At 41.5% G+C, this 23613-nt stretch overlaps 2 protein-coding genes across 2 annotated transcripts; both read right to left on the bottom strand.

The window, feature by feature from the left end:
- Positions 1-269: 269 nt before the first annotated feature.
- Positions 270-2438, bottom strand: LOC110885445. The gene is made up of 3 exons (XM_022133132.2): positions 2267-2438; positions 1704-2193; positions 270-700 (listed from the first exon to the last, which is right to left on the bottom strand). Exons 1-3 carry the CDS (start codon positions 2430-2432, stop codon positions 346-348), a joined length of 1011 nt encoding a protein of 336 aa, XP_021988824.1. The 5' UTR covers positions 2433-2438; the 3' UTR covers positions 270-345.
- Positions 2439-2647: 209 nt separating this feature from the next.
- LOC110885444 (eukaryotic translation initiation factor 4B3) lies at positions 2648-4817 on the bottom strand. The gene is made up of 2 exons (XM_022133131.2): positions 3588-4817; positions 2648-2901 (listed from the first exon to the last, which is right to left on the bottom strand). The coding sequence occupies exons 1-2, from the start codon at positions 4721-4723 to the stop codon at positions 2829-2831; spliced, it is 1209 nt and encodes a 402-aa protein (XP_021988823.1). The 5' UTR covers positions 4724-4817; the 3' UTR covers positions 2648-2828.
- Between the last annotated feature and the right edge of the window lie 18796 nt (positions 4818-23613).

Raw genomic sequence — 23613 nt, 5'->3', positions numbered from 1 at the left:
ATTTTCCTTCTCCTTCCCTTGTTAAATGAGACTCGGGAACACAATTTAAGCTATTTCCTAACCCACCATTTGCGCTTTAACATTTTAGTACTTGGACCAGGCCCAATTTGGAACTTATTACTTTGTTAGTTTGTGTAATCACAGGCTAACAAGATCCCAACGTTATTATGCAAGGATACGTGCCAAAGGCCGGCTATGGACGGTGGCGATGGTAAATAAAACAGATATAGTAGAGGATTAAAATCATATTATTCTTAATCATGAAAACATTAAACACAATAAGCGTTCGCGGTCTAATCATATTCATCATCAACAAAAGTAACACGCGATTATCTCATTATCTGATCACGTGCAAACACTGAATTTGCAAGTAGTATTTCCGGTTTGGCCTGAGTTTGCTTTTATGAACCGAAGGGCCGCCATAAGAAGTTGTTGTGAGGTTCCATCAGTCAATGCCCAGTTCAACCGTCTAACAATGTCATCGGGCTGGTAAACGAATTGGGTGCTGGTGTAGGCATTTAAGAGAGCAGTGGTTCCTTCCCTTAGAAGTGTTTGATAAGGATCGCCTATCCCAATAATGCTTTGTCGTAATGTAATGTTTGGCCCGTATATTGTTGAAGCCAATGACCCAAATACAAGCTCAACTTTTAGTTCCGGGTCCAACATCCAATAGCATCTATGTTGGGCCATCATCCACATCCTATTCAAAAACCATCATACATGTTTTAGTTAGGATTTAGGGGTTTAAACGGGTTATGTTTGCGAATTGACGAGTCGAACCCGAACACAAACATAAAACTTGGCACAAATCTAAAAATCTTTTGACACATGAACCAGAGTAAGACATGAGTTTTTACTAGTTGATACGAACAAGGCTTGTTTAACTTGAAAATAAAAACTTAGTATATATTTTTGAGTAAATTGTCAGAATGGTTCCTGAGGTTTGGTCACTTTAATCCAAAACTCAAACCTTTTGAATATGGGTCCATGTGGTTTCAATTTTGTTGCCATTTTCATCCAAAAACAAAATCTTGTCAGATTTTTCAGTTAACACCCAGCTTTTTTGTTTTTTTTTTTTTTTCCTCTTTTAATGAAGGGCAAAATGGTCAGATTTTTTTAATTTGTTATAATGAAACTTTATCTGACCATTTTGCCCATCATGGAGAAAAAAGACAAAAAAAAAAGTTGGATATTAACTGAAAAATCTGATCAGATTTTGATTTTGGATGAAAATGGCAACAAAATTGAAACCATATAGACTCAGATTCAAAAGGTTTGAGTTTTGGACTAAAGTGACCAAACCTCAGGGCCATTTCAACAGTTTACTCTGTATTTTTTGTATATTAATATTCTATAATTACAACTTTATACTAAAAAAGTACAAACGATTAAGCTATAAAACTTTGATATTTAGTCTTATAAATTGTGTTATAAAATTCCCAACAAGTTTAACTTATGACTTAAAACACATTTAAAAATATTTATAAAATTATATAACATCAACCTGCAAACCATCTACTTCGACCTGAGCGTGACCCATTTAGCTAAACATGTTCATAGGTTTGACCCAAAACTAATCGAACCCGTTCAGCTGCATATTTTCGTTGGTACAAACCGAAACTGACCGAACATGTTTAGCAAACCCAATCCTTAGGTTCGTGACATGTTAATGCAAATGTAATTTATTTTAATTTAATACTTACTGGTACGGACAAGCTGAAGATTCAAAGAATGGCTGTGTTGGCATAGGGGGCAAGGGTGGCAACGGAGGCAAGGGCGGCATCGGAAGTAACTCGGTAATCGGAGGGGGCAAAGCCGGCAACTCAGTCATAGGGGGCGACACTGGCGGCTGCTGCTGTGAAGGCGTCAAAGGAAGGTACGAGGGCGGAGGCAATGATGGGAATGGTGTTGCGAGTGACAGGCACAAGGGTGAAGGCACATCAGGTTGGGAAACTAAAGGATCTACAGTATACATTTGAGAATCAAACATCTTCAAACTAAGTCTGAAGTCCTGGGCAGGACCGACCACCGCCCCACATCCCTGCCCGTCGTCAGCGACTTGAGCCCGACAACCCCCCATGTCCGAAGTACCTGGAAATGACGCCGTGTAAGCACCTAACCAGTTTGTAGTTTCTTCCCTCACCACGGTGTACTGCCCGTTCTCCCCTGGACAAGCCAGCAATATTCTCACCCCTACACAATACTTATAAGCTATAACGTTTAAAACAAAAAAAAAACGACATTTATAAACCGATCTTAAACTCACCACCAAGAGGATAATCGAGAGTGTCAAACTGGCCATCTTTGCATTGATCACAGAAAACAGTGCCCGTGACCGTCGTGTCTCCACGAGCACCATCGATGGCGGCAGCAGCCACCAACACAAGAGTTGTCAACACCCAATCCATCACCATTTTCATATACACATTCATTCACAAACTACCATCACAGTTAATATAGAAGAAAACAGGGTGAGGGTGATGGTGGTGTCCCAACTGCCCAGCAATAATTAAAGTGATTCATAATCTTTGTGTGTGGACTCAAAAGACACATAATCTTTGTAGCCAGAAGGTTTAAACAAATGTGGTTTAACCCATCATAATGTAACATGAAAGAAACCAACACAAGAACAAATAATGACGATAAATTAATAACATAAGAACAAATAATGACGATAAATTAATAACATAATTATGCATTTTAAATCCTACAAAAATCACTCTCTTCATCAAAAGTCTATCAAAACTTGCAACAGTACCAACAAAAACAGAACACAAAACTTGCAACAGTACCAACAAAAACAGAACACAAAACTTTGCCATTGCTCATCACTTCTGTGCATCTTCTTCAGGTTTCGGTTCTGATTCTTCTGTATGTCCACCATTTTCATTGTTCTCACCACTACACATCAAAGACAATATTATTATGCAAGTAAGATGGGTTCAGGCCATACATTATATAAGTTTAACAAATACTAGTTCTAGAAACTGGAGGCGCTCCAAAACATTTAGGTCGCGGATACGCGGAGGATTATGTACAGCCACAAGTTAAACCTCTATCATCTGTTTTATATCAGCCTTTATCAAGTTAACCAGTCATAAATCAATTTTATTCATTAGCCTCCTCCCAAACCCTATATTTGACCAAGATCCTTGGTTTAAAAAAGGCCACACGTTGAGGAAAACACGTCGGTCAAAAGGCACGCATCATATAGTTCTTGGTCAAAATTACGGTCTGTAGGAGGTTCATAAGTGAAAACAACCTAAAAGATCTTAAATTGAAGATATTATGAATGATTGTTTACTTGATAAATAGGTTTATATGTAAAACATATGAGACGTATGCTGTAAGAAACGCTTATTTGGCTGTACAGAGTCGCGCACCTCACTTACTTACATAATGCATGTTTTCAAACCAAGCCTATATATACATACAATGCCGCCTCACGCATCAAGCGCGCTTTTCAAAACTATGAACAAATATAATTCATGGTTCTACGAAGTCTCAAACAAAAACTTTATTAATCATATAAATTAAGATCATATCTATTCAATTTACTTCAATGTAAAGTTTTATCAAAACCAAACCTTGGGGGAGCAACATCAGCATCCACAGCCTGGTTCTTTCTCCAGCTCTTCTCAGACAAATCCTCAACAGACCTCGGCTTACCACCACCCCGTTTAAACCGATCACCCGACCCTAACTCCTTCATTTTCATGGCCTCAAGCTTCTCATCAATCTCCTTCCAATCCTCACCCTTTTCCTTCAACACCTCTTCTCTCGGCCTCGCTTCCCCAAACGGGTTAGAACCTTTAGCAGGTTTCACATTCTCAACCTCACCCACAGGCAGCTTCCTAGGCTGCAAATTCAACCGAGGCCTGCCTCCACCACCACCACCACCAACGCTCGATTCTTCCCTCTTTTTCCCCCATGTATCGGAATCTGACGAATCATTCGCAACTCGCCTTTCTCTCAAACTATCAAATGCGCTCCCGCTCCCACCGCTGAATCTCGGTTCCTTCTTCCTCCCCCAGTTATCCGAATTATCGGCATCCCCACTCGACTCAAATCCCATCCTCCTCTCCTTCTCAAACCCCCCAAACTTCCGCCCCTCGGTCGGTCTATACGTCTTATTACTCGCCCAGCTATCGGAATCATCGGCCCGCGAATGCGAACCCTCACCGAAACCCCCTCCTCCACCTCTCTCTCTCCTATCAAAACCACCACCAACCGTCGATTTCTTCATAGCACCCCAATCATCAATCTCATCCGCACGTGAGGGCCCCAACGGCTCCCTACTAGATCTCCTACCCTCTTCATCACCACCACCGCTACCCCTACCAGATCCCCAACGCGAGTTCGAAGATTCGTTGTTCCGATCACCGTACGATCTGAAACCGCCGCCTAACCTAGTACCGGCGAGTTCCTCCGCCGTGCGCTGACGTGGACCGGTGGGGAGATTCAAGAGATCCTCTGCGGTTAAGCCTTTGGGGGTTTGATAAGTCTGATTTGAAGAGCTTGAAACGAATTGACCGAGAGAAAGTGTCTGGGCTTTCTTTTTCTTTGTTTTGGTGGCTGCGGCGGTCATTAGGTCCGGGAAATCGGAGGTTGGTGGTGCTGGAGTAGGGGCTGGTGGTGGCTGGTTGAGTTCGTCTTCGTGTTGTTCGGAGTCGAGGGCCCACGCGCCAGGTTTCGCCCACGCGCTTGTTACAGTTGCCGCCATGGTTGATGTTCGTCTTCTTCTTCTTCTTCTTCTTCTTCTTCAGAGGAAAAGATAGGTTTTCAGGAGAGTGCGTTTGTGTTTGCGTGAGATCGAAGCGTTAAAATATCAACGGTGTTGCGAAATATCATCGGACGGTTGAGATGTGTTTGATGAAACCTAGTGCGATTCTAATTTCTAATCCTTTTTTGGGACAAATCGGTGGTTGTGGTTGACTATAACATTTTAATTTTAATTTTCAAACAATTATTCATATTAAATTAACTTAAAAAAAAAAAAAAAAAAACTATTTTCTCACATAAATTTGACCATATTTGTCACTTTATTCTAAATTTGAAACATTTTGCATCTAAATCCCTTTAATTTCATTTTTTTGCCACTTTGTTCAAAAATCAAATCAGCTCATATTTCTAAATTTAAATCCTGGTTTTTTTATCCTTTTCTTGGCCTGTAAATGAACCGAACGTTCATGAACTGTTCATGAACTTGTCCGGCGGGAAGTTCGTTTATGTTCGTTTATTTAATAAACGAACGAACACGAACAAAAAAATTTGTTCGTTTAATTAAATGAACGAACATGAACACACCTTGTGTTCGTTCATTTATGTTCGTGAACATTCTTTTATGTTCGCTCATTTATGTTCGTGAACGCTCTTTATTTACGTTCGTTTAAATTTTAATAAATACATAAATAGTTATATTTAAATAAATATTAGGTTTCTAACTACTTATATAAATATAACTAATTAGTATATCCGTGAACCCTTATTTAGATGTGTTTTCGGATGAAATGTAATATATTGGACTTGTTTATTCAATCATGTTAATTTATGTTTATTCAAATATGTTCAGTTAATTTTTTTATGTTCGTTTGTGTTCGTGAAATGTTCATTTAGGCTTTAAACGAACGAACATAAACGAACACGAACAAGCCTGATTTCTTAATGAACGAACACGAAAAAAACATATGTGTTCGACTATATGTTCGTGTTCGTGTTTGTGTTCGGTTAAAGTTAAATGAACGAACACAAACATGGCTATGTTCGTGTTCATTCGGTTCGTTTACAGGCCTATCCTTTTCCTCAGAGGCAAAATTGTTATTATGAGTTTTATTATAACAAATTATTAATTAAAATTAAATTATAAAACAAGTTGAAGAAGAAAAATAATATACATACAATCCCAAAGAGCTGATATGGAAACTAGATTTCCCATTAGAGAAGGTAAGCCATTCGTCGCCAGAATCGAAGAGTCTCCGACCACGAAATATTCTGTCATGATCAGCCAATGAGAATAATATTCGAGGCTACCTTTGGCGAGAAAATCAGCGGTGGTAAACTTGTTAGTATCCTCCGACCACCTCTTCATGGGCTCAGAGAAGCGGTGGTGCATCTTCAAGGTGAAGACGCATGTATTAATGGAACAGATTGAGAGAAATGTGAAGAAGAAGAAGAAGAAGAAGATGGATGAGTGCATTTAGGTTGTTGAGGTGATTATGGTTCATGAAAATGTAATGGTTTGTTTACAGGATCAATATCTGGTAATGGGTGAAGTTGGTGGAGGAAAATGGTTTGGTTGAATTTAGGGTTTTGATTTTCGGTGGATTAGGTGGACAGAGGGTTGAATTTGGGGTTTTGATTTTAGGGGAAAAGAGGATGATGATGGTGATTAGGTGATGTTGAAGAGGGGAACGGTGGTTATGGTGAGAAGAAGGAGATGGTGGTTGTGGTGAGAAGGAGGTGGTGGAAGCGGTGGTGTTGAGGAGGGGAACGGTGGCGGTGGTGTTGAGGAGGGGAACGACGGCTGTGGTGAGAAGGAGGTGGTGGTGGCGGCTGTGGTGAGGAGGTAGTGGTGGCGGTGGTGAGAAGGGGGAGGAGGTCGCGGTGGTGGTGGTGTTAGAGAGGAGAGAGAGAAAGTGAGAGAGATGGGGAGAGAGGGGTTAATTAATTTTATAATTTTAATTAATAATTTGTTATAATAAAACTCATAATGACCATTTTGTCCCTGAGGAAAAGGACAAAAAACAGGATTTAATTTAAGAAATATAAGCCGATTTCATTTTTTGACCAAAATGGCAAAAAAAAAAATGAAACCACAAGGAACCAAATGCAAAAGGTTTCAAATTTGGACTAAAGTGCATAAAATGACCAAACCTCAGGGATCAAAATGGCAGTTTACTCTTTCTCATATTTTCTAAAATAACTCTCATCCGAATCTCTAAGATAGTTTTCGTTTTATGGAATATAATGAAGTTCGAATCTCTAATGTAATTTTCATTTTATGGAATGTAATGAAATTAGAATTGCATATGGAAATTGAATTGGATTGGTATTTAATGAATATATATATATATATATATATATATATATATATATAGGATTGGGCTATATAGAAAACCCTACAAATTTTAAGAAACCCTAGAAAACCCAACCTCCCGACATTTTTTTTTAAAAAAATAACACATGTAATATATATGTTTTTAAGAGTTTTGGGCCAAAAAAAAAAAAACAAAAAAGTGCCGAAGGAATGTTTTTAAAAAAAATAAACAAGTTTCAGCATTTTTTGTCTAACACATGTTAGTCACAAAAGTTGCTGAAATTTGTTTATTTTTTTTTTTTTTAAAAAAAATCCTTCGGCGCTTTTTTGTTTTTTGGCCCAAAACTCTTAAAAACATGTATATTACATGTAACGCCCGGCTCTTTTGTAGTTTCCATTTATAGAAAGCTTTGTTCGTATTTCTATTTTTGGAAACCTTGTATTATTGTATTTGTTCCTTTCTTTGTAATCATTATCAAACCGAGACTTGGATCATTAGTGAAGCTTGCATTTTGTTACATTTATGTTAAACACACTCTATGTATGCTCGTATGTTCGACTTCGTGAATCAATCAATGTCTAATCGTTATTCTTGGAAACTATGTGCGAAACTTGTAATTAATCTAAACTTATGCATTGAACGTCTTTTGAACGAGAACGATACTTGGTTATAGCATTTATACGCTTAAACATACTTTGGTTATGATCGTCATGCTTAACTACACCTTATACTATGCTTTTATATCAAAACAAGTCCCTAAACTATCAAAAATGCACCTAATGGAATCAAGCATAAACTTCAGGGGGGTGAAATGAAAAATTTTGGAACTTGCCGGCACTAGGGCGCCGCGTGACGCGAGGGTCCTAGACGTCACGCGAGCCCCTTGTTTCGGCAGAATGCGTGTTTCCTTTCAATTTTTGCACGAAATCCCAATAATCCAACCCACCCAATCACCTTTAATCCACCTCTAATCACCTCCAATCACCTTCTAACTCATTCATTATAAATACCCACCTTCTCCAACCCATTTGACACTTTCACAACTCTCTAATCTTCACAAATTCACTCTCAATCTGCAGTAAATCTGAGTTTTTGGACAGATTCTTGTAACTTCACTAAAGTGAGTGTAACTTGCTTATTTCTTAACCAAATCACTTGGTTCTTCTTCCTATTGCTTTATTATGTCCTTGGGTTTGAATCCTTGGTTTTTCCTTGGAAGAATCATGCTTGGATTTGCCCTAAAATGGACTAAAACTTTCTGTTTTGATTACTATTAATCAACAACATGTTATTTCTTATCCAACTTGTGTCTAACACATCTCAAACCAATGTCCTAATGCTTACAACCCCTCTTATGGTTGGTTAAGCTTAAAAACATGGTTGAGACATCTAAATCAGAGGTTAAAACCTCACAAACTTTCTGTTTTTAATTAGGGTTTTACCCACAAGTAGTGTTCAAGTGTGAAACTTGATGTATGTGTGATGGTTGGTTTAGCCTAGGCTATCCTTCATAAGAATCCACTCATTACTTGATGTTTTTCTATAGATTAGTTGTAGTTACTACCTTAATACTTGTATGTTCATGACCCTCCTTGTTGTTTATAACAACAAGTGTAGTGATGAACACTAGAGGTGCCTAAATGGAAGCTTGTTCTTCCTACCTCATGTATGTATTCTATGACACAAAGAGGTACCTAAATGGAGACATTAATCTCCTACCTCATGCTTGAATCTTAAGACTTGTAGAACTATATAATATCTAAGTTATTCTATATGTATACATCTAAGTAACTAAGACTTGATGATGACTTAATAGTTATTTGTTAAGTGGACGTTACATCATCTATGACCATGACCTTGTTACGACTCTAATGGATCTTAGAATCCATGAAATCATACCAACTCTTTTGAGTTTAATAGTGTCAAGAACAAGAGTTATGTGTACAAGATGATTATTTTCACCTATGTTATTTTTATACATATTAAACTCCGAATCCATAATCTTCCGTTATACGCCAAACTCACACACCTTCGTTTTCCCGTGTAGAAGGACAAGGTGCTCCGAACTAATTCATCTACAAACTTGCTCTCGGAATTTCAAGTCACCACTTGTAAACCGTGAGTATACTCGTACTTTTCCCCTTTTTACTTTTACCACTTTTGGGGCGTAACATGTTTACCTATTGAAACTTACACATGAACTTTTGTCTAAACACATGAACATTCCTATAACATGCTTGTATATGTGATGGCTTGATACTTTAAATTTGGGTGATTCTTATGTGTTGAACTTATCATTAACTTCGTACGAGCCAAACCTTGACATATGTAGCGCTATAGGATTAACGACCCGCCTCTACTGAAACTTTGGTTATGTCATGAGCAAGTTGCGTTTTCTTGGTTTGATATGTTAGACACATGCCATATTTAATGTTTATCTTGAATCGCATGCTTGCAAATGAGGAATTGTTCACACTTTTATCTTATGCTATGTATGTACCAAACTTGTATACTCGCCTTTGCTTTTGCATTGAATTGTATTTTTAAACATGTTACAGGTTGATGATGATGAAATGAAAACGGGTAGCAAAGATGCCTAGATACTCACTTAGACGTTTAGGTTTAAAGTGTTGTATCAATTTTGTTTATGTTATGTTGAACAATGTTGTTATTTGCTTTTCTTGTAATGTTTTGACAATTTATTTTGGAAATGAAATTTGGATTATTAAATTATTGTCACAAGTAGCGTTATGATGTCTCGAGCAATCTTCACACTTCATCTCATCCCGATGTTTCCGCCATTGGTTGGGGTGTGACAGATTGGTATCAGAGCCATAACTATAGGGAATTAGGAAAATTGCTATGCTTTTGCCCTAGTCTATAGTTTTAGGAACTTTGTCTCTTATTTGTTGTTTAAAACTTTTGTACTCTACCATGCATGCTTCCTAGCCACACTTCATGTTATTAAATTTATGTGCCTTTCCTAAGGCTAACACGAATACACTTATGCTATTTTATACTCTTGTGACATCAACGAGACAACTTTACCAAAATAGGCGTGAAACCCACAATTTGGTAAACGACTCTCACTCTACCTTTAATCTATTTTTGCACGAAATTTCACCATTAAGCTAGGAGTGACATCCACAACTTAATGGTAATTTCCATTTCAACCCTAGTGGACCCTTGTCAAAGTGTCAAAATTTTATTTTGGCCGACAAGTACCAACCACATTTAGGGTACGAAATCGTCAAGTTAGGGGTGAAACCCGCATCTTGTCGATTAAGTCCCATTCCTTGATTTTTATTCTCGCCAAAGTCCCGAATGTTCCAATCATTTAGAGATGTGTAGTAACCGGAAGGGTAAGATACCGTTAATCGCTTCTCGACGAGAGTATCTTACTTATAGGCCAAAGCACAATATCTCTAAATCGAAAGGACTTTCGACCCACTTTGGAATTGTCGACGTTTCTCTACCCGAAACATTCCTATGTTTTATTGAGCCTCTCTTTTATGTATCTCAATTTATATGTGATTTTATACTTGAACGTTCATTCATTTCGAAATGTCGTTTTAATCATTTCGCACGTTACCGCAATCACAAACAATAATAATCCTCGTGAACAAACTAAATTTATGCCCCTTTACGCAACTTATGTGATATACTTGTTGAATGTATGTTGGAAACTTACGCTCTATGTGAACTTTACTTGGTACATGAACATTTACTTGCTTTTACATACACAAACCTTGTTTTCATTTAATGATCAAAGTCTCATCCTTTCCTTCTCTTTCAATCTTTTAGATGTCGTCTAGCTCCTCCAAGAGACTCAAGTCTAAGAAGGGTTCGACTTCCTCTGCCATGTCTCAAAAAGATTGCATGAAATTTATGGCCAAACAATTTGCTAAGGTCTTACCCGATATCGTTAGCAAGATTCAAACCGATTCACCGCATGGCTCTGTTGACTCAAAGGCAGACAAACCCAAATCGACCTTCCAATTTAAGCACTTCATGGCTTGTAAACCTTTAGAATTTACTGGCAAGAATGGCGTTACCGCCATGATGAACTGGTTTGATGCCATCGAGCTTACCTTCTTGCAAAGTGGTTGCCCTGACGAACTAAGAACCTTGAATGCAACTGGGGTGTTTCGTGAAAAGGCACTCGAGTGGTGGACGACTGAGCGCAACAAAAGAGGAAACGAGGTCGCACATGCTATGCCTTGGGACGATCTCAAGCAGCTCATGAAAGACCACTTCTGTCCCCCTCATGAACTCCAAAAATTGGAGAATGAATTTTGGAACCTTACTCAAAAGGGGAGTGACATGGATGGCCTGATTACGCGCTTTAAACAACTCAGTGTTCTCTATCCTGGACAAGTTGAAACCGTACCCAAAACCGTAGCCAAATTCGTCCGTTGTGTTGCACCTTCCCTGACAAACCACCTTGCCTCTGCCAATCCCCAAACCATTGAAGATGCTTTTCGTATAGCCACCGAACTTAACAACAACTGCGTTCTTCATGGAACCTTTGACAAAGTTTCAACAAAGAATGCACACCAAGCTACCGTTGACTCTTCTGATGAGCCCAAACCCTCCCAACAGTCTAAGAGGAACCAAGGCAAGAAGCGGAAGGCTTCAAGCCAAAACTGTGCGGTCGTCACCCCGCCAAACCCACAACCCCTTCAAACTGTGCCCGCACCCAACAGTGAACGCAAGGTGTATACTGGAACGCACCCAAAGTGCGACAAGTGCCGATATCATCACCCTCTAAACACTCAGTGTCGGAAGTGCGACAGGTGTGGCCGAGGTGGGCATACCGCCCCATACTGCCGCTACACCAGTCATGTCAACCAAAACCAAGCTCTCTTAGCTCCAACCCAAGTCGCTCCTGTGCGAGCATGTTTCACGTGTGGTGATACCAACCATATGGCCAATGTGTGTCCTCAACGATATCAACCACAACAGCCTCGACAGCAACTACCACAGCCACAACCCCAGCAACAACAACAACAGGTTCAAGAACCCGCTAGGGGTCGAGCTTTCCTCCTCACCACAGCTCAGGCTCAAAACGCAAACGACGTCATCACTGGTACGTTTCTCATTAACCATGTCTATGCTTCATGCTTATTTGATACTGGCGCCGATAAAAGTTTTGTGTCGTTAGAATTCGAGTCCTTGCTCAAGTTTAAACGCTCTAAGTTGCCAAAATCTTTCGCTGTCGAAGTCGCTAATGGTAAAACCGTCACTGTCAATTCCGTTCTCTCCAATTGTTCGTTGATTCTCAACGATCATACGTTTTTGATCAATCTTATACCTATGCAAATGGGTAGCTTTGACATCATAGTAGGCATGGACTGGCTTAGGCAAGTTCGTGCTGAAGTTGTTTGTTCTGAAAAGTTTATCCGCCTTCCTCTTCCAAATGGTGATTCTCTACACGTCTATGGTGAAAAGCCTTCTCAAGGCCTTAAGCTTATGTCGTGTATCGAAGCAAACAAATGCTTACGCAAGGGTACCTTCGCCTTTCTCGCCCACATTGTGGAAAAGAAGGACAAAGGCCCAAGCATAAGCGACGTTCCTGTTGTACGCGACTTTCCGGATGTATTCCCCGACGATCTTCCTGGTCCGCCTCCTGCTCGTTCTGTTGATTTTCGCATCGATTTAGTGTCTGGTGCTACGCCTGTCGCTAAGTCTCCCTATCGTTTAGCACCCTCTGAGATGCAAGAGCTCTCGAGTCAACTTCAAGAGCTTCTTGACAAGGGCTTTATACGCCCTAGTACTTCTCCTTGGGGCGCTCCCGTTTTGTTTGTCAAAAAGAAAGATGGGTCATTTCGTATGTGTATTGACTATCGTGAGCTCAACAAGCTTACTATCAAAAACCGATACCCTCTTCCTCGCATTGATGACCTCTTCGATCAATTGCAAGGCGCGACCTGCTTTTCAAAGATCGACCTTCGTTCTGGGTATCATCAACTTCGAGTATGTGACAACCCTCACAAAACCAGGTATCCGTACGACTTAATTAGCTATTAACTGTTGCCTAATTACTGTGCTTAACTGAGATTTCTGATAAACTGCTACTTGATTGTTGATACATGTACATGTCTGCATCATACTTTGATTTTTCCTGTCACTACATTATTTATTTACTGAACACTAGTGACAAACTTGATGCACAAAAAGCACAGTAGCACTAAACGGATACACAGTGAACATGCTGATATAGCCAGCATCAGGCAGACACTGCCTCTAAAGGCCTGAATGAGCCAGAATTATTTTACCACACCCATAGTGTGTGTAAGGATACAAGGGTTGTATGATTACGTCTCTAGGGATAAGATACAGAGATTTGGATGTGCCTAAAACATACTTTAAGCACTGAACACAACACTTTTATTTACACACTAGCTTCTAGCTAATTAATAAAGTGCCAAAATACAAGGAATTATTCCCGACACTTTGCTGAATAAATTGTGTCGCTAAAAATATTACTTACGACGCTTAAAGGATATCTTAAGCACTTTAACAGATTCCTATCCAACCGAACAACCGGACAATACCCGGAACATAAAAATATTGCCAGAATTATTGTTAGTATTTTCTGAGCCAGTTAGGGTCCCTGATTACCCTAACACCCGTTTCATAACGCATTAAACGACTAACGAGGTTAGACCTTAAAGTTAACCGACTTAACCAAACTAAACCATAACTGAGCAGTTGAAAACGAACCGGATGTCATTACATCCTAATGAAATCGGCCAACAAGCAAGGACAACTTTTGTATATTTTATTTGATTACGCGAGTATCTAGATGCATGGAGACCCGTTGGACGATAACGCCTAAAACTCTCTATATATATCACACTCTCTCACACACACAAACACACTCAAGATCACCAACTCACTCTCTCACTCTCTTGCCCTCTCCCTCTCGGCCGAACACTTCCACCACCATCCATCCGCTTTCGAGTTCGAGTCTTGCCATTCCAAGCCCATATTAGTGTCGGGGATCACGTACAACGAAGCTCGGAACAAACGGAAGTTGAAGGACCTCGCCACGTTGCTTTTATCCACGCCGTATTCGACTAGTTTCTTCCCTAGCCTCGAGCTAGAGGTATATTGTTTAAAACTCGTTATTAGTCATGTTTTAAGTGGTTAAAAGGATTTTTATCGGTTAAATGTCGGTAACCCGCTTCATGAATCTTTAAAGTCTACAAAAATGTGAATATCGTTGGTTAAAAGAACATAACGCGTGTAAATGTCGTAGTATTTGAATATGTTGGTTTTTTATGGCCCGATCTACGATGTGGTGGCTCTCATCATCGTTTAACCCGACTTTGTTAAGATCACGTATCTTGACATACACTTGTTTCTTTTGTACGAGGGTTAAAAGGTGAAACTCCACCACACGGGAAACATGAACTTGTGTAAAAGTGTTTTAACATGAAAAATAGTATTTAAAACGAGCCGATCTACGTATGTACAAGTGGTATATACGTAGGACCGGGTGTCGAGAAAATCATGTTTTATAAAGGTTGTATAACAGGTTAACAAATGTGATTTTTATGAACTACAAGTGAAGAAACACTTATAAAACGAAAGATCCGACAAAATAACAATTTTTATAAAAATTGTCGGAAGTTGTAAAGAGTGATTTGTTCCAAAAACGGGGTTTTTGCAAGACTAAACCATTTTATACCCAGATCCACTAAAAAATAACGAGATCTACATAATAGTTTTAGAAAAACTACAAGTTCATGTAATATTGTGATTTTACATACTAGTCTACGAATTCGAAGTGTTGAAACTTGCTGATTATGTTGGAAATTGATTGATTGAAATAAAAGAAGTGATTTTGTAAAAGAAAATGATACGCTTAAAAGCGTGGCCACCTCCAGTTACAGAGGAAACTCTGGCGAAATTTTCCTAAAATCTAACACTTAGAATTATCTACAAGTGTTAGACTACTTTGACATGTTTTCAAAAATATATTTCGCCACAACTTTATTTATAAAATAATCGGAGGCGGAATTTTCACAAAACTAAACGTGATAAATATATATTCGATAAATATATTTTTCACAACACTGTTTATGATTATTTTGTGAAAATGTATAAATATTATTTTTAGAGTAAAAATAATATTTACTAACTTGTCAAACCCAAAATTAATACCAACGCTTATACGACAAGCATAAAAGTTACAACGGTAATTTCTATTACCACCTAATCATTAAAACGTAACTTACGTATTACGCGGAAATATTCACCGACACGTATGTTGTCAACGTATTATTTTGGAAAGTATTATGTAAAGAGAAAATATATTATTTTTGAGAAAAATAATTATATTTTGGAATGAGAAATAAAAATATATTAAGTGGGACTTAATGAGATAGTATAAATACACATGTATTTAAATCCCCCATCCTTGGGAAGGAAAGTAAAATACCAAGTATGTACACGAAACGGTTGTCTAACCGTTTCCTAAAATTGTAAACTATAAAGCTAAGGCACGGCCATCCGTCTAATAGAATTAGCACCTGTAGGTCGTTGCACAGCTTCGGATATTCGGATTACTTGGTAGAGATACGCATTCACTGTGAGTTCATGTCCCCCTTTTCTCTAACTGTTTTCAGTTTACTTAACTGCGGGGGTGAAATACATGTTACTATGATTTACGAGTACTTTACAACGGTATGTTTAACGTAAGGAGGTGTTATACGATCATGTGAGTGGATAGGAACAACATGGGGCCATTAGTCCTCATGGAGGGATCGAGGGACAGGAGCGGTAGATCTATCTGGGTGTAGCGAGCCCAGCCCCCGGCCAAACTAGAAACGGACCGTGGGGTGACTTTGTCCACATACTTTGCCGTGGCATAAATCTGCTAGGTTTGAGTCTCCCTATTTGCACTTCACATATGTCAGTGGCCTTGCAAACCATTGGTGATCACAAGTCCTCTTACACTGCTACATACCACAACTATTTTTATACTCACAAAGGTTTTATATACACACTTACGCATGAACTCGCTCAACATTATTGTTGATTTTTCAACTCACATGTATTTCAGGAAATTAAACGGATCTGGCACGGTATGGAACGTTTTCCGCTGCATTGGTCATGAAGTCATCAGGGTTTAGGGTTGTGTCTCTTACCTGGACAAGACACAATCCCTAAATCACGTTTATGTTTTGTTATAAGTTGTTATGTTTCTGAACAAGGTTATGGTTGTAAGTTAAAAACAATGGTATTGTATTATGTTTTCAAAAAAACTTAATGGATGACTTGCATGGTTTTTAAATTCATATAGCTTTGTTATGATTAAGCTATGGTATTAAGAAGTCACACAAATTAACCACGCTTCCGCAAAGCCAGGGTGTGACAGCTTGGTATCAGAGCTCTGATCATAGCGAACTAGGATTCTTTCTCGAGTCTAGACTATGATCACTAGGGCTCTCACGAAAACATTTTTCTGCATACCACTTAAGTCCAGATCCACAAACTTTTTACAAACAAATGTTGAGCACATTTTATTCATTATTTCAGGCTCAGTCTGGGAGGCTGAGGTTCAGGCTAGTGGGACTAGGGGTGTTGGCTAGTGGGACTAGGAGTGTTGGCTAGTGGGACTAGGAGTGTTGGCTAGTGGGACTAGGAGTGCTGGCTAGTGAGACTAGGAAGGACAGTCTGAGAGGCTGGGAGGCTAGTGGGACTAGGAATGTTGGCTAGTGAGACTAGGAAGGACAGTCTGGGAGGCTGGGAGGCTAGTGGGACTAGGTGGATTATGTGATTATTATCTGGTAACTTATGTGACTATTTGATTCACTGATTTTCGTGCTTATTCTGTGATTGTGTTACAGACCCATGGATTCACCAGCTACAGGTGGATCAGATACCACTGGACCACTACCCATAGTGTCGGATGACATTGTGTCATCGGAGCGTGAGGTGCATACCTCAGATTTACACGAGCACGGACGACGATGATTTTCGGCACCCTCTGGTAGAGATTCCGGCACCCATACCTTGTGCCTATGAGCCCATTGATGGCGATCCTGCTGAGTATCTTCCCCTTGTTGTGATTCCAGCACCGATTCCTCTTGCTTCTTACCCTGCGTATGAGCTTATGCCAGACGCCGATGCCGACGGCGACATCGAGCTGTACGAGGACGAGCCATTTGAGGACGAGGATCCTGACGTAGCTCCTCTACCTGCTGGCGGTCTCTTGATGATAGCTGACGTTCCAGCTGGAGACTCGCCCATTCACTCACCAGTCCCGGACTCTTTAGAGTCTGTGGCATCTGTATCATCTCGTGGGGCGAGCGCGCAGCAGTTTATTCACGACTCAGACCCTGATCATGCGTCTTCAGCTGCCCCTATTCCGAGCTACGCGTTTGAGCATGATGAGATCGAGGATTCTGACCCTGTTTTCCCTCCAGGATTTGATCCTGACCATGATATCGAGTATATTCCTATGGATGAGCATATAGAGGACCCTGATGATCCTATCGATCCCATTGATCCAGATTTTGACTTTGACATGGCGTTCGACGACCCCGAGCCTGCCATAGCCCCAGAGCAGGCAGCTGCTTTTGACCCTTTACCTGAGCATGACCCTGTTCATGCTGATTTTCCTCTTGAGCCTGTTGATGTTGATCCCCCTGTAGGTGTTCCTGTGATCGAGGGCGATCATGTTGCTGCTGATCCCATTGTTCCTTTACCCGTAGGTGACATACCTGCTGATCCTGTTATTGATCCTGTCGATCCTGTTATTGCACCTGTTGACCCCGTTATTGCTCCTATCGATCCTTTACCCATCGAGCCCGAGCACGCTCTTTTTGCTGAGCACATGGATCCTCCAGATGAGGAGGCACAGCACGGGTGGATACCGGCAGACGAGGATGTTCCACCGTTTCCCCCACATCACACTGGCACACATCATACTGAGTCCTCTTTTCAGATTCCACCATTTATTCCTCCAGCGGGGCCTGGAGAGGGCTCTTCAGCCCACCCTTTCGGTCATGTACCGACGACCATGCCATTCATGCCTCAGATAGCATCTATCCCATCTTCTGTTGCACCTATCGATCTTACCAGCACGCCATTACTTTGGTCATCTTCCTCACCCATGCCACCTACAGATCCATACCACCCATTTCATTTGGGCCATACCATTGAGGATCTTTTGATGTCGTTTGTACACCAGCACGAGTCTCATTCACAGCGACTCCAGGAGCTCGAGAGAGCTCAGTTGTCTTTTGGTCCATACCTTGGTCAGACATCTTCGTCATTTCAGCCTTTTCGATCATTTCCTCCTGACATTGCTGCCCGACTTTCGACCTTGGAGCAGCAGGTTGCGTCCATGATCCGTACTCAGCAGGCGATGGAGGAGGACTGGTATCACTTACGCCGCTTACTTTTCGCTCACTTTCCCCCTCCCCCACCCCCATCCGCATAGGGCTCATTGGTACTGTAGTAGTAGGCGATGGTGAGACGACCGCGATTGTGACTGCACAGCCTTTTGGAGACCATCTGACGATACAGATTTTTGTTGATATTTGTTGATGTACTGGTTGTATGTGACACTGATGTGATGTTGTTTTTGACAGGGGTGATGTAGCCCCTATTTGATTTATGATTGTATGATACAGTGACGTGCTGACACACTTGCTACACTTTATGGTCTCGATATATATAACAATCGCTGTATTCTCACCATATCTGATTCACTTGATTGCTTATTTATGTTTTGTGACATGGGATGTTGTATGTATGATATTTGTGACATGGGATGTTGGGACATGGGATGTTGTGTGTGATATATTGATAACGTGAGATGTTATATGCTATAACTATTACTATATACGTATGTTTACTTTGGCCTAATCGACGTACGCATCTTTAGAAGATGGCACCAAGACGTCAACCGCAGCCGATGCCCACTACTCCTGAAGAACTACAGCAAGTTATTGCTGCCGCCATTGCTCAGTATGCTGCCTCGCAAGAAGGACCAAGCGGAAGCAACACGAACATCAACGGCAACCAAAATCCTCCTCATGGTAAACCTAAGTCATTAAGACATACCATGGCATAAATGGATTCCTTTAGCAAATGCTAATGCCGTTCCTATGATATGATGTATGTGCAAGGTGCACCTACAAACAGTTCTTGGACTGTAAGCCCATCAACTTCGACGGCACAGGTGGTGCTGTTGCTTTCGTTCGCTGGGCAGAGAAGACTGATTCCACCATCCGCATGAGCAAGTGTGCGCTCGACCAGCAGGTCACTTACATCTCAGGGCTGTTTCTAGACGGAGCCCTATCTTGGTGGAACTTACAAGTGCAAACACTAGGCGAAGCTGCCGCCTACGCCCTGACTTGGGCCGAATTGAAAGAGCTTATGCGCAAGAAGTATTGTTCCCGTGCAGAAATTCAAAGGTTGGAGACTGAATTTTGGCACCTAAAGATGGATGGACCAAAGGTTGCAGAGTACGTCCAGAGGTTTCATGACCTATCACAAGTGGTTCCTTACATGGTCACGCCTGAATACAAGCGAATTGAGCGCTTCATATGGGGGTTAGCTCCCCAAATCATTAGCATGGTGACCTCCGCCAGACCGGCAACTATTACGGAAGCCATTGATTTGAGCGTGGCTCTCACTGAGGAGGCAATTCGTTTGAATAAGTTTGATGAAGTCAAGGCAAAGAAGACAGAGACTCACGTTGAGTCCTCAGGAGATAACAAAAGGAAGTTTTCAAACTTCAAACAAGGCGTCAGTATGGCAGTCAAGAAAGGAAAATCAGCTGGTAGTACCAAGAAAGGGAAAGGGTACCAGGGCACCCAGCCCAAATGCAACAACTGCCAACGCCACCATGCTGGCAATTGTAACGTGAAAGTTTGTGAAACTTGTGGAAAACCGGGCCACTCAAAGGAATCATGTTGGGCTAGTACTGGCCGAGGAGGCCAGGGAGGAAATATGAATAGAAACGATAATCGTGGTGGTTTGGGAAATCGCCCACAAGGGAATAACCGAGGCTACAATGCAAATCAAGCCGGAACTGCCAATCAAAACAACCCGCCAGTTGGGGGCGGTGCAGGGAATGGAAAAAGATTAGGATGTTTTCATTGCGGTGACGTTGGGCACTTCAAGAAGGATTGCCCAGGATTGAACCAAGCCCGTGGAAGGGTGTTCCAGATCGGTGCACAGGAAGCGCGCCAGGATCCCAACGTTGTTACTGGTACGTTCCCTGTAAATCAACGTTATGCATCTGTTCTGTTTGATACTGGTGCCGACTATAGCTTCGTATCACTAGAATTTAAGAATATACTTGGGCTAGCCGCTAATAAGTTAGACATTCCCTACGTAATCGAATTGGCTAATGGAAAGTTGGTAGAAGCCAATGATGTGATCAGAGGCTGTGTGATTGAATTAGGAGAACGCGAGTTTACTCTAGATCTACTACCAGTCCAGTTGGGAAGCTTCGACGTGGTAGTAGGGATGGATTGGTTAACAAGTAACAAGGCTGAGATAGTGTGTCACGAAAAGGTTATTCGTATCCCGACCGGTGATGGTGAGACCATTGTTGTTCATGGAGAAAAGCGTGAGACGCCGTTAAGGATGATTAGTTGCCTGAAAGCAAGGAAGTGTTTGAGGAAAGGATGTGTTGCTTTTCTAGCACACATTGTGGATAAGAAGGCTGCTGAGCCGAAGATCGAAGACATCCCTGTCGTGAGGGAATACCCAGAAGTCTTTCCAGAAGACTTGCCTGGCTTGCCACCTCAAAGGCAAGTGGAGTTTCGCATCGACTTAGTTCCAGGTGCTGCGCCTGTGGCTAAGGCACCTTATAGACTTGCTCCGTCTGAGATGCAGGAATTGTCGACACAACTTCAAGAGTTGCTAGACAAGGGTTTTATCCGACCAAGCTTCTCGCCTTGGGGAGCTCCAGTTTTGTTTGTCAAGAAGAAGGACGGAAGTTTCCGCATGTGCATCGACTACAGAGAGTTGAACAAGCTAACGATCAAGAATAGGTATCCCCTGCCAAGAATTGATGATCTGTTCGACCAGCTTCAAGGTTCAAGCTTCTATTCAAAGATCGATCTTCGATCTGGATACCATCAACTTCGGATACAGGAGGAGAGTATCCCGACGACAGCTTTCAGAACTCGTTATGGACACTACGAGTTTCTCGTTATGCCGTTTGGTTTGACAAACGCACCTGCAGTGTTCATGGATTTGATGAACCAAGTTTGTAAGCCGTACTTGGATAAGTTCGTGATCGTATTCATCGATGACATCCTGATTTACTCAAGGACGAAGGCTGAGCACGAGCAACATCTTAGAACTATTCTGGAGCTACTAAAGAAGGAACAGTTGTACGCCAAGTTCTCTAAGTGTGAGTTTTGGCTAAGAGAAGTGCAGTTTCTTGGGCACGTGGTGAATGGAGATGGAATCCACGTGGATCCAACCAAGATCGAGGCGATCAAAGATTGGGAAACGCCAAAGACGCCAACCGAGATTCGGCAATTCTTGGGTTTGGCCGGCTACTATCGAAGGTTCATCGAGGACTTCTCGAAAATCACTCAACCTTTGACGCTCCTCACGCAGAAAGATAAGAAGTTTGATTGGGGAATCAAACAGAATGAAGCATTTCAAGTGTTAAAGGATAAGCTTTGTAACGCGCCAATCTTAGCTCTACCTGAAGGTACCGACGATTTTGTGGTATATTGCGACGCATCGCGTCAAGGATTGGGTTGTGTGTTGATGCAACGTCAAAAGGTCATCGCTTACGCATCACGTCAACTGAAAGTGCACGAAAAGAAATATACCACTCATGATTTGGAGCTAGGCGCAGTGGTTTTTGCACTAAAGATCTGGAGACACTACCTGTATGGTACGAAGTGCACAATCTTCACAGATCACAAGAGCCTCCAGCATATATTCAACCAGAAGGAGTTGAATATGAGGCAAAGACGATGGGTTGAATTATTGAACGATTACGACTGCGAGATAAAGTATCACCCAGGGAAGGCGAATGTAGTCGCCGATGCCTTGAGTCGTAAGGAAAGGATCAAGCCCCTAAGGGTGAGGGCTATGGAAATGATAATCCAAACCAATCTCTCCTCGCGCGTTCGTGCAGCGCAGAAAGAAGCTCTCAAGAAGGAGAACCTTGAGAAGGAGTATCTCCGTGGGATGGAGAAGATATTGGTGCCAAACGAGGAAGGAACATTATGTTTTGAGAAAAGGATTTGGGTTCCTCTATTTGGTGGATTAAGGGAAGTTATTTTCGATGAAGCGCACAAGTCACGGTACTCTATCCACCCGGGATCGGATAAGATGTACCAAGATCTCAAAAATTACTATTGGTGGCCTAGGATGAAAGGCGACGTTGCTATTTACGTGAGCAAATGTTTAACGTGCGCTAAGGTCAAGGCGGAATACCAGAAGCCCTCGGGACTTCTGCAACAACCTGAGATTCCCAAATGGAAATGGGAACGAATCTCAATGGATTTCGTTACAAAACTGCCAAGAACGCCAAGAGGCCATGATATGATTTGGGTGATTGTTGACCGCCTAACAAAGTCCGCACACTTTCTGCCAATCAAGGAGAAAGACAGTACAAGTAAACTTGCGGAAATTTACTTAAGAGAGATTGTAGCACGACATGGAGTACCCCTCTCGATCATCTCTGATAGAGACGGAAGGTTTGTGTCAAGGATATGGCAATCCTTCCAAGAAGCTTTTGGCTCACAATTGAATCTGAGCACTGCATTCCATCCGCAAACTGACGGCCAGAGCGAGCGAACGATACAGACTTTGGAAGACATGCTGAGAGCATGTGCTATGGATTTGGGCGGTAGCTGGGATAAACACTTACCTTTGGTCGAATTCTCATACAACAACAGCTACCACACCAGTATTGGTGTCGCGCCTTTTGAAGCCCTTTACGGACGCAAGTGTCGATCACCACTATGTTGGGCTGACGCAGGTGATAGGCAGCTTGCCGGTCCCGAAATCGTCCAAGAGACGACAGACAAGATAGCGCAGATTCTTAAACGCATCGAAGCCGCTCGCCACAGACAAAAAGCCTACGCGGATCCAAACCGAAAACATATGGATTTTCAAATTGGAGAGATGGTGTTATTGAAGGTATCACCCTGGAAAGGGGTAGCACGCTTTGGGAAGCGTGGGAAGTTAAATCCACGCTACATTGGTCCTTTCAGAATTCTAGAAAGAATTGGAACCGTAGCATACAAGTTGGACCTACCTGCTGAACTAAATGGTGTTCACGATACATTTCATGTATCCAATTTAAAGAAGAGTCCAACTCAAGTTGACGTTGCCATTCCTATCGACGAGATCCATGTTGACGACACGCTCCACTTCGTAGAAGCACCTGTCGAGGTCACAGATTGGAAAGTTAACAGGACCCGCCGGAGCAGTGTCAAACTCGTCAAGGTTCGCTGGAATGCCAGACATGGTCCTGAATACACTTGGGAGCGTGAGGACCGGATGAGAGAGAAATACCCCCACTTATTTCCTAAAAACTCTGCATCTACAAGCAGAACTTAAATTTCGG

This window comes from Helianthus annuus, chromosome 10 (genome assembly GCF_002127325.2).
Source record: "Helianthus annuus cultivar XRQ/B chromosome 10, HanXRQr2.0-SUNRISE, whole genome shotgun sequence".
Taxonomy (NCBI): Eukaryota; Viridiplantae; Streptophyta; class Magnoliopsida; order Asterales; family Asteraceae; genus Helianthus; species Helianthus annuus.
Note: the sequence above shows the minus strand (reverse complement) of the source record. Positions and strands in the feature narration are given on the sequence as shown.